At 34.9% G+C, this 12,723-nt stretch overlaps 1 protein-coding gene across 2 annotated transcripts in view; it reads left to right on the forward strand.

Annotated features, from left to right (window-relative positions):
* Positions 1-12,723, forward strand: part of FMN2 (formin 2) — a 158,677-nt gene that overhangs the window by 132,698 nt on the left and 13,256 nt on the right. For both annotated transcript variants that reach the window (XM_057414483.1, XM_057414484.1), the window contains one exon: positions 8,955-9,104. In XM_057414483.1, coding sequence (XP_057270466.1) covers positions 8,955-9,104 — 150 coding nt within the window. The remainder of the gene's footprint in view (positions 1-8,954; positions 9,105-12,723) is intronic.

Genomic DNA, 12,723 nt, shown 5'->3' on the forward strand with positions numbered 1-12,723 from the left:
CTATGAAGAAAATATATTGGGATAAATTGGGAGTTCAGTCATAATTGCTTAATGTTTGAAAAATGCATGTAAAAGCCTTTTCAGTCTGACGCTTCATCAGCCTAGATGTTGAACCTAAACTTTCATGGGATTATGTTGAAATTGATTCTAAGAATATGAAACCCCTGTGAATATTTCTGTCTTCCCAGAGGCTAGATTTCTTCCATTCATAGTTTGTTGGCTTTTGATGATATTAGGAAATCCTGTGTTCGTGAATGTTAACGGGAGAGCTCTTGCTCTTGTACACTGAATTAAAATGCTCTTCAGAGCAATCCTGAAGGGTTAAGGAGAAACCGCACCACAAAACATTTACAATACTAGCAGATTCTGTGATACTCAAGTATTTCAGAGCATTTTTTATGCTATAATTTTCCATTAATAGAAACTGAAATCCAAGTTTGACTTGAGCACAAAAATAGGATGAACATATGACAATACTCCCCATCAGACCTGTAGATTCATTTCACCTGTTATTTCTGGAGTGTGTTTTTGTAAATGAACATGTATACAATTTAATCTATGATGGGTTATATTCTTAGAGTGTGGGTTAATATTTTATATACCTGAAATCTGGTAAAGCATTTGTGTGGTTTTTGTCTAGATATATAATTAAACTCCTCTAGATTTATGGCAAATTACTTCTTATTTTGTTAGATAACTGACCTTGACCCTGCATGAATTTCAGTTATAAAAGTGAGCTATACCATGGGAGTAGGCAGAGTACAAGGCTGAGATTGAAATCAATAACTCAAAAAAAGCATAATAAAACTTCTAACACAAAAGTCAGTGCACAATGATTATACTACATATATAATATAACCACTTTAAGTAATAATGATTGCTCAAAAAGCCTCCATTGCACTAGACAGTGAAGATGAAGTGTGTTAATAGAAACGTCTGGAGACAGCTTGGGCTTTAACGTGACGCATTTAGCTGTTTCTAACATCACTGAGGTGAACAGCTTGTGTGTCGGATCACTGCTGTTGAAATTCATTCTATCACTGTATTCTGTGTCTACTGGCACCTTATTATTTCTTAAAGCTCAGCTTGCCAAGGGTTATTTAATATGTTTGAAACTCATACATTTAGATAGAAAAATAGTTTTCTGTAGGATATGTTACTGGATCTGACTTTCCAGTACACACAATTACATGACATTGTTTTATGCATGCTCATATTGTGTATGCCCAGTTTAGTACAGAGCTATCCATGTGTCTGCATAATAGCTTAGCTGGCATACCTTGGCATGATACACACTAAAATAAAGTTAAAAATATTAAACGCTGAGAAAGAGAACCTATGTCTTCATGCAAAGTATGCAGATTACAGTGGATTGCATCTATGGAATTGGAATTATCTCAAGCCAAATTTTTGAGACAAAGTTTGAACCTGTTTAAAACTGTCAATATAAAATGACAGGAGAAAGCACATTCAAATCAAAAATGCATTAGAAGAGTCATGCTAAACAATGCTTGCTGTTTTTTCTGTGTGACCTGTTAGAATACAATTGTCAGAGACAAAAAACCCCACAAGGTTAGCTGTTTCTAATGCAGTATCTCAATTCATATTTTATTCTCAATAACACTCTTGAACAGAGACATAACCTTTAAAGGTGCATAACGGCATTGGGCTTCACATAAACCCCAGTTCCTAGGTTGAGCTATGGCTGACAAATACTTTGTACATGATACAACAAAGTAGCAAAGATACCTCTAACCTCCACTTCCTGTGGAGGCTTTTTAAATACTTTTTTTAATCATTATTAGAAAAGTTCTGTCTGCCAAGTTAGCACCTAATCCGATACTGCCTCAGATAGAAGATGGCATTGTTACATCAGCAGAGCAATTGCTTACATCATAGCGATTAAAAAAAATCCAACCCAAACCATACATATAGAGGACCCTAGTTGTAGCCTAGTGGTTTAGAGAAGAATGAGAATAAGAAAAAATAAATCATACAACCAAAGAAGGAAAATCTTGAAGAATGCTTTTAAGAGGTATTGTTAACTGTGATCCCTGATAACATCAGGTTTCCAGAAGGTACAAGCAACAAGAAGTGATCTGGCAAATTTCTTCGTTTTTCCCAACCAATGTACCTTAGACTGGACCTGATAAAATTAATGTTTAAAATAGAGACTGTGAAAATCTCAGTGCTCAAATTCACCTTCCAACAACACTATAAATTAGTTATGGCCATATTATTTTGCTACCTCTATTATGAGGGACTTTGTTCCTGAAGGACAGGGCTAAAGAAATACTCACCTATTGAATAATGTAAGTACAAGGATCTGGAATAATAGTATGAGCTGAGCTTGAAATGGCAATCTAATATGTGAAGGTTTTATTAATTGTTAACTCCATGAGTTCATGAGTCCTCTAAAAATTTTTTGTTTTCCAAAAATATTTAAGTGCAAGATTGTATTTGCAATACCTACTGAATTCAACAGTCTGTGTCACAGTGTGTGCTGTGCTTCACTTACGGGCTCTAATCAATGTGCGCAGCTGATTGATCATTGTTGATGAATGCGAAAGCTGTAAATAATTCTAGTGTTAGGGGGATACAATAAAATTCCTCATGAAAAAGGCAGATTGGCTTGTCAAAACAGAATTTCCTATTCTTCACATTGGATGCTGCTTGTTGGGCTTTTGTTGTGGGGGGGAAAAATGGTAGCACAAAGGTAGAAGATTTTTTTGTTTGGTTGGTTGGTTTTTTTTTGGGGGGGGGTGGGGGGGTGGAGGTGGGGTTTTTTTGGTTTTGGTTTGTTTTTTTTTTGTTGTTCTCGAAGTTGTTAATTTTAATCTAGTTGGAGCAATAAAACACTTCTCTGTTTAATATGAGTTTATAGGAGGCAAGAGACTAGAGTTGAGGGAGATGATTTAGGATTCAAAACATTGCATTTTTTAGAGGAAAGAAAAAAAATCTCTTGAGACCTTTGTTTTCTAAGGAACAATGTTACAAAATCCACAGTTACACAATCTAAATTGGCAAGTGAAAGAAGAGATTAATGATTCTGGCAGCTGGCTTAAACTGGCATGTTATCTCAACTTTCTCTTTAACATAAGAAAGATACTTTTTTCCCTAAAAAAAAAAAAGGGGGGGGGGAGGACCACAAGAAATTTCTTACCAACATTCCAACATTTAAGCACTGGGTATTTTGGGTGAGCCTATGTTTATTTTTATATTTCTTCTAACTATGCAGGACAAGGGACAGCACTGAGGAGAGGCAATGACATTGACAAATAAAAAAGAGAAAAAAAAGGGTGAAGTGATGTAAACTTCTGGTGCAGAGAGGATCTCAACAGAATATGTCAATAAAAAATGAGAGACTTCTTAAGATACTGAGCATGTTAAGTTTGCTCACAGCTCTCTGCTATCACAATAACCAGGAGTTTGGTTCTGTTTCATTTTATATAATTTTGTGTGACTTTAATAAAGTGTTTTGTATTCTATCTTAAGGCTAACTCTCGTTAATGCTTTCAGAGTTTGAAAACACAGACAGAATATGTACAGAGCCTTTTCCTCTTTGTAAAATAAGAATTGTATGACAATTCACATGATTAGCTTTTCCAGGAAGCAAGTACTGTTACCTGTGTACTGTAGTCATCTATACTATACTGTATGTCCATATATATATGTATATAGTATATATAGAGAGAGTATATACTATCCTATATGTATACTATATTACTATTATGCTATTATTACTATTATAATATTATACTATATTACTATTATACTATAGTATATACTATACTATGTGTGTAGTATATACTATACTATATGTCCATCAATTCAGGATCAACACTCTGAACAGGCTTATATGCTTGCCAACTCAGTTTGGCTTTAAATATAACCCATGTCAGATTAAAAGTAGTAAGAGGCATATATAGTCTTTCTCCCCTTTTTACTTTTTTTTTTTTTTTTTTTTGCTATACTATCCTCAGTTCTAAATTTTATTTGTGAGTTTAATCAAACTAAAATATACTTTAGCAGCTCCTGCCTGACTCAGAACTGCTTCTGAAACACAGCTGCTTCACAAAACTACCACGGTACCACCAACAGTACTACCTGATCTTAATCTCAAATGTACATAAACAATGCTTAACAATTTATAAAGCCAAACCAAAGTAGTGAAGAATATTCAATTTTGAACTTCAACCAAAAATATGTAATCTGTTAAACAGTACAGAATTTTTCTTGCAGAATAATACAAACATCTTTTCTGCTTTTAAATTCACATTGAAACAAATCTTTACTCTTCCAGGTGAAATAGTTTGCTGTATGGGGAAACTAGATGAGTGTGTTTGTGCATGTCTTCAGCATTTCTGAGGTCTGCCAGGGCATGTCTGATCCTATGGTTACTTTGCTATTTGTTTGGACACAGTCAATGATGCTGAGGTGAAACTATTGCTGTCCATTGTTTACTACTGTTGATTTGTCTCCTTAATGTGTTTTTGTGGGTTTTTGGTTTGTGGGTTTTTTTTTAGCAGGAGTATTATTTTTGTAGTTGCCAGCTGCTCTATCTCCTTTCTCCTTTTTTTGACATTCACATACGTACATACATGCATGTGTACAAACACACATACATATTTATAAACTGGCTAATGCATTGAATGCAGCAGGCTTGAATCTGAATAATTGTCTGCAACTGCTTTCTAACTGGCTTCAGAATGGAATGGAAAAAACCTGAATAATCCATAGCTGCTCTTAAAATATTCCTAATAGATCAGATCTCTTAGCTAGAAATGCTGTCAGTGAGCCCTTTGCAATGTGAATGTCTTCTTTTCTTTCTTGTATCACTAAATTTGGTTTGGCTGTTAGTGCATCCATTCCTTCCTTCCCTCTAGATAGAAAAATCATTTACATAGTCTCATAGTTGTACACAAGAGAGCACACAGAAGAGTCCAGTGATTCATTCATCAAATTTCCACATTTGAGTAAGCACTGAGTTCACTCATCTCAGTTTGAAGTGATTTTTCTGAATTAAATAAACGCTTGAACCAAGGAAATTAGAAGACGAGAAAGGAGAAAAGGAACGAAACATCCTTCTTGATTTTATTTCCTTTCTTACTTATTAGGGATGAGCATCTCTTCCATTGTTTTGAGAGAGTTGATGTTATTTAATTCTCTTTCAGGGCCAGCATGAAGGATATGAAACCCAGTCTCAAATCTTTCAAAGAATTCTGGGGTTTGACATGTCAGGATAAGACAGTGGTGTGAACATCACTGCTTAGAATCATGTTTGCAAAGTCAGGCTGTTTGAAGCAAAGCCAGTGACCTCCTTTACCTCTTTTCATCCCTGAAAATAACTTACATGCACTTCCTTCCCTCTTCCATGACTGCTCTCTCTTCTCCAATGCACGTTCTTTTATTTTAAGACATTTGCTGTGAGTATGAAAAAGTAAGAACCTTTTCATTTGAGAAATGGACACTAAATAAGATTTGCAATTCCTATTTGTAATAAATGTTTGATTTTGCAGATAGGTGAAATTAAATCTGGAGAGGTCAGATTAATTTCCCAAGGTTGTATGATGCAGAAATTAATTTGGATATAGGAATACTTCAGCTTTAAACTAAAAATTTAAACTTTAGCTTTTAAACTTTTAGTTTAAAAATACTTCTTAAGCTTTCTGAACTCCAGTCCCTTATTTGCTTCAAAATGTCTGTGTGCCTACACATATAGTCAGGAACAGTATCAATGGTATTTGCAGATGTTTTGTTTCAAAATCTGGTGAAGGATCAACAGAAAAATTTGAATGGGCTGCCCCACTGAAAAGCACCAGAGAAAAGGTATTTGCTGCCTGGCTGAAGTATGAAAGGATGTGCAGTCTTGGGGTTATGGCAATGTCATCTAAATTTCTCTTTGTATTTAAAATGTGTGTCCCCTCCTGGAATCAACTTTGAGATATGTCTAGTTTGACATATGTAAACATTTTCAAATCAAATCTTTAGAAAGTGCGATAATATAGAGGATTTATTGCTGTGCATGTTTTATTATTTGATGCATTTGGATTCACTTTGTTTTGTCTTTCATGTGTGAATTATGCCACTTTTTTACTACAAAAATGACAGCATCAAATGTATAGCAAGCAGGTTTCCATATGTCTTTTAAATATACTCTAAGAGACTTAACTCCTAAATAAGGGTAGACCTCTCTGGTTGAAAAAAAAATGTATTAAATGTCATGGCTGTTTGATCTGCATATTTAGAAAAAATATTTGATTCATGGAGAATTGTGCCCTCACGTCTTACTTGATGTCTTGTGCATTGTTACTGGGCGTTAGAAAGGTGTGATGTATTAACAATGACAACCTGCTATGCTGCTGCTGTTTCACATTTCGCAAACAGCTTATTTCCCTTACCTCTCAAAGTAACTGCCAGGGAAGCAAGAAATCTGGATGAGCATTTCTGTTCTCTCTATAAACCTAGAAAATAAGTTACAGCTCTTAGACACATTTGTATACATGTGTAAGGTTGTACTGGTTATTAAAGTGGTCCTCAGGGAGGTTTTCAGTCACTAGAAACAAAACTTTGGCTATCTCCTGCTCCCAGAGGATAGTTGGAATAATTGCAAAGTCTGTAAAAAAAGGTTAGTGCTGTTTTTCTGTACAGTATGAATTTCATTTTGTCTTGACTTGTTTTTTGGGATTTTTTTTGTAAGGGAATTCTAGCTTGTTACCTCAAATTTAAAAGCATTGCTTAGGACAGCCATTCACTGTCAATTTCTTTTCACGTTGTTGTCAATTGCAGAATGGTTTGAAGACACGTTTCTCAGAACAAGGCTTCTTATTTTAACTTCTGATCTTTCTATGTTCTGTGAATCATTAGTGGCCTTCATTCAAAGAGCTTCCTTAAAAATAAGTAATTGACTCAGCTGATGCCTCCAGATTTCTTCATGTTCCTTCAAAAATGCTGCAAATTTATTCTGAAAAATCAAATTCAGCTTTTATATAACTTGCAATGAGGGTGGTAAAATACTGGAACAGGTTGCTCAGAGAGGTGGTGCATGTGCCATCCCTGGACACATTCAGGGCCAGGCTGGATGTAGTTCTGAGCAACCTGATCTAGTTGAAGATGTCCCTGCTCATTGATGGGGGGTTGGACTAGATGACCTTTGAAGGTCCCTTCCAACCTAAACTATTCTATGATTCTAAAGTTCCCCACTAACCAGTTCTAGAGCTGTAAGTCTGGGGGAAGAGGCTGGGAAGAAAACCAAATGATCTCCCTAATGTATTTGCAGTCTTCGAAAAGTTCAAAATATGTTGAAGTAGGTAAAAAGTTCAAAATATAGTGCAGATCACTAATGGCTGTCATGGATATTATTTTTTATTCTATTTAATAACTAAGTGCTGACTTATAGAACAGTGTGTCATGGTAAGCTGAGAGAGCTGAAGAAATGGTACACTCGGGTAAGGTGGCATTTGAGTATCAACACAGTGGGTTAAAAATGACAATTTTTTTGTCTTTTATATTTTTCTGCCCTACATCTTTGTTGCTTTACAGCTTAATTTTGCTTCAGCTGATGGAAAAATGAATTACACATTAAGAGGGAAAAGTGTGTAGAATTTGATTGGTAAACTGATGTTACATTTTTAAGCTGTAGGCTTTTTTATTCAGAAATAGGATAACTGATGTAGACATTAGTTTTCATATTGGGGAAAGCGACTGGAGTATTTAGTATTTAGGACAAACAGTTTCACAGAGACTTTGTGAGATTAACCCTTCTGAATGGTTGAATCTTTGTATATTATTGTCACCATTAAATACTTCAAATTACAACAATTATCAAAACAGTCTATCTTCAGTTAGAAAAGTCCGTGAATGAAGATACAACTTCTGTGACTAAAATAACATTTTCATTTTACTGGAGTTGCATTTAATTTCCCATAATTAAAGTGATCAAAGTTGTGATGTGTATTTCATAGAAAATTATCATTGGAGTCAACAAGTAGTAATAGATCAGTGAGCAAGGCATCTACAATCATATTTCAAGAGACAACTTTCCATAGAATTTTTCATAAAATAAACAGTTCTTCAGAGGTTTCCATGTTGAGCTTCACGAGAAAAATGTTCTTAAAAGCTCCAGTATTTACAAAACATTGTCAGAAATCAAAATAGAATAATAGTTAATCAAGCAATTAATTTTTGAAATAATTCTTCCACAGCTTCCTGTAACTTTCCTACATATTTTAATATTTCAGATAAACCAGAAGCAGTTCAAACTTGGAAATTTGTAAAATTCAATTGCAGTCACAGTCCTCACTGAGTGTTGGAAATATAACCTTTGCGTTTCAGGATCAGTTCTTGTTTTTGATGTAGCTATTGTGTTCAATATACTATTTTACTCTTGCTGTGCTGAAAAGGGGTTGTCAGTTCACTCTGATAGAGTCATGATGGGCACCTGTTTTCTAGCACAGTTACTCCTGGCCCTGTTTTCTGTGGCATCATTTCTTGTTCAGTGCGCAACAGGTTTGAGGTTTACTGTTTCTGTGTGAGCTTCAGCCTAAGCCGTCTACCCTATTGTGCTATGTTACAGGTCTAACAGAACTTGAAGAACTTTATTTACAATCCTTTGACTCTGTGGTTTGAAAACAGAGTCACAGCAGAAAAGCAGTATAAGGGCAGGTGTGGATATCCAGATTTGCAGGGCTGTGGACAGTGCATTCAATTTAGCTTTTGAAATGGAAAATACTTAGGTCAAGCCAGAACCTATGATAGATGCCAGACCTCCACTTTGCTGAAAATCATCTGACATTGTGTATCTGTACACGAAGAGCTCAGAACTGTTCTGTTGTTATATTCTTTTAGATCTGCTACCAAGAATAATTAAGTATTATGTGGGTATTAAGTAAGAAAAAAATAATGTTTGCATCAGTGGGTACTGAAACATTTGTCGTTTTTGCTTTTTTTGACAGCTTTTTGGAAACTGCAGCCTATTTCTGTATGAAAACAAAAATGGGAGAGAAAGAGGTTTCCCCACATTCCTTCTTCAGTATTTGGCACGAATTCAGTTCCGACTTCAAAGACTTCTGGAAGAAGGAAAACAAACTTATTCTTCAAGAAAGGTACATTTGTTTGTTTGTTTAAAGGCTTTTATCAGATAATGTTATTGAGAGCAATCGCACAGAAACCAGTCAGCTTTACTTTGTTAGCACACAACCTATTGAATGCTTTTTGGAGGTTTTTTTTGTTTTTTTTGGTTTTGTTTTAACAGACTCCACCACACACCCCATGCAGTTGTCATGATTCTTGAATGGGACATTAATATGAATTTATGCTAAATTTTTTTGAGACTGTTACTGGAACTGTGTTTTTATCAGAGCATGTAACCACTGTACCTATGAATTCAAGGTCTGAAAGTTGATTAAAGATTTACCATTACTATATTTAGTGAAAATAAGGCATCAAGGCATGACATATAGTAAACATTTGTCTAATGAAGCTAGGGAAAGGGGAAGGGAAGCAGGAATAAAGAAGGAATAAAGTCAACTGACCCCATGTTAAGAAAAGTCTGAGACTGAACCATATTGCAAATCACAGCCCATGGACATGAGCACGTATGGTATATATGGCACAAAGAAATTACACAGTAGTTTTGAAAAATTAGCTATAGTGTCTGGTCCATGTATTAGAAGAGCTATGAAGTTTGCTTTAATCTGCATGCAGATACTGCATTGTGGTTGCCCTTGTTTATAGAAGTCATGCCAAGAATTAATCAGTCGTTAAAAAAGTAATACATGTCATAAAAGTACAAATTAAACAAATACAAACATGAAAACTGTAAACACTGTTATATAATCCTACATCTGTTAGCAACTGGAGTGACTTTGGGATACAGATAACGAAGCTACTTCTGAGCCTTAACGTTAACAGGATAGAAGCTTTATGTTCATTAAACGATTGCTGTCTGACAAAACCAAGCCTCCCTTTCAAGAATACTCACCCTATGTATTTGACACAGGCATGAGATTACTTGTTTAGGAGTTTATGGAAAGCTTGCCCTAGATACCTATGTGATCAATATCATGTATACTATATGTATTTTGCGTAAGTGAGTACATTTTGGAACAAGTAGCCTTACGGTTAAGAAAACTATTGCAAGAGTGTGCTCCAAATGCTAACACAGTACAGCAGCTCTCCAGGGATCTATTTAACTTCACTGACTGATTTAATTTTACGTAATTAAGTATATCTCTTTGGAGTTGAGTTGACAGTTAAATACTATCTTTGGTTTCCTATGCAGGGATTTAGCTGCTAACTTAATACAGGTTAATTTAATCTGTTTTTTATAGAACAATATTTAAGAAAAATGTCCTTTCAGTTCAAAATAGTAGGCTATTTTTCTAATAACAGATCAACAAAAATCCTCCAGATGCTTCTCACTGTGAAATATTTTTCTTTAAAATACATTAACTAGAAAAAGCACAAATCCTTTTTCTCCTATTTTTTGTATACATCCAAAGCTTAAAAGAATGGGACTGTGATACAATCATTTAATGTCATTTTAGTTCAGTATGTGTGTATGCTTAGAGGATATGCTGAAGCAGCAGAGGAAGAAAGTGTCTGCCAACTGGGCCCTTCTAGGGCAAGGGTGTTTTTAGCCTGAATAGAATTGAGCATGTATAACTTACAAAATGTCTCTAGATACAGGATGTGACAGGGAAGGGAAATGACAGTGAAAAAGGGCCTGCAGTGGAGTGTATTTTGCCTTCAATCATAGTTCAGCCTAAAATCTGAAGTTGTTCTTCAGGCGTTTTTTCCTTGATTTTACATTTCCACTTTTCTTAGTAAAAGACAAGATGCTATGATGTGAGATACTGAGAAGTCAAAGGAGAAAAATCTTGACAGAAAAATAAGTGTTGCTCAAAGGTGTAAGAATGTACAATGAGGTTTTCAAAATCTCAGCCTAGATCAATAGATCTGTAGGTGTCAGAAATACGGGATCTGCCTATTTCCACCAAAATAAAAGTTATTATTTCATGAAACTAGGTTTTCCTCTTTAGTTGATGTTCTTCAAAGTTTTTATACTGCTAAATTTGAAGAGCAGGCTAGAATATTAATGGTCAAAGTAACTATAGTTTTCCATTGGTGGCAAAATCAAGTGACATACAGTGAAACTTCATTTTAAAGTATTACAGTATGCCACCTTTGGTAAATCCTTTACCTCATGCCTCATGAAGCATGTTTTAATTACTATAAGTATTTATTAAATGTATAACTTTTTTTTTTTTCTTGGTTTCTTACCCCTGATTGGTTTTGGTGGGTTTTTTTTGCCTTTTCCCGTTACACCTTAGTGTTTATTTTAATAAACTCTTATGCTCAATGATTCTAAAATATTTTATATCCCAGTTTCCATATGGACTGTTAAGAGAGGCTGTTCCTCATTTAGCCTCTGCAAATATGAGTCACACGGTTTTACAGTAATTTACCCAAAGGCTTTTTTCATAGATGGTATTTCCTAAGGTGGTCCTACTTTTTGTTACTGATAGATTAAAAGTGTATGTTTTAAAGAAAGCAGTCAGCCAGTTCTTACTTTAAACACTTTTCACTTGGCATTTCAACTTGTATATTGGTTTGCCAGGAATTTATACGCTACAGATAAACACTGAAGTGTCAGGCTTCGAATTTCCTTACAAGAAGGGGAGAGGAAAAAAAAGAAGAGAAATGGTGCAAGGTTAAAAACAAATTAATTTTTCTGAAGTTTTTTACTGCTTTCACTCAGTTCTCTCACTTGAAATAAAGCAGAACTAGAAAATACCAGCTGTAGAGAAAATTATCCATGATAAACTGTTAAGTACAGTAGCAATAAAAAGAAAAAATGCACCTGAAAATTACAGTGAAAGCATAGGTCTGCCAAAAGGTTTTCTGGACAGCACTATTTTTTTATGGTCATGCTGTAGTCGAGGCTAACTGGAGCATTCCAATAGGAATGTTATCTGGGGTATTTATAAAGTTCTCAAAAATATTTTGTGGAGGTTGAAATTTCTGATGCTGCGTCTTCCATAAAGACATAATCATTTTAAGTGAAAATTTTCACTTAAAAAATCCTAACTAAACTTAACAGGACATGTTCTGAGTTTTAAAATGTTGCTGTTAGCATTTTCATTACATTATGTGTTTAATGTATCATATGTAATCTATGCTTTGCATTCATTCTTTGAAAACTCTTCAAAGGTATCTATCAGTATAGCTTGCACTTTACGTGTGGTAAACAGGGAAGCCCAGAAGAGCTGAAATATTTTCCCTAATACTTTTTCAATGCTGTTTGAAAAAAGAAGTGTTATTTTGAATCTTGCAAGCCTCAGGTTCAGCATCCTTATTATCTATACATGTATTTTGGTTGCTGCATACTTGGAGATGCATGTTGCTCTCTGAATATGTGCTGTCAGGTAATACACAGCTGCAGTGGCAGCTATGCAAAAGTGTCACCTTCTTAGGAAAACTCAGGGAATCACACCACCAATCTTCAAATGCCTTTCTTTCTCCTGTAGTGAGAGCAAGTCTCTTGTACAAACTGACATAAATATATTGACTCTTTTCTCATTAATCTCTGTCTTTAACTCACCCCCACCCCAGTTTCTTTATATTTTGGAGGTAGAGCTATCCAGTGTTATATGCACTATTCCAGTCTAGCAATTATGCGAAAGCAAGATGTATTTTAATTCTTCTTGATATTCAGCAGAG

The sequence above is a fragment of the Pezoporus wallicus genome, unplaced genomic scaffold, assembly GCF_028554395.1.
Source record: "Pezoporus wallicus isolate ANWC-B61680 ecotype Strahan unplaced genomic scaffold, APGP_CSIRO_Pwel_v1 contig_8042, whole genome shotgun sequence".
Taxonomy (NCBI): Eukaryota; Metazoa; Chordata; class Aves; order Psittaciformes; family Psittacidae; genus Pezoporus; species Pezoporus wallicus.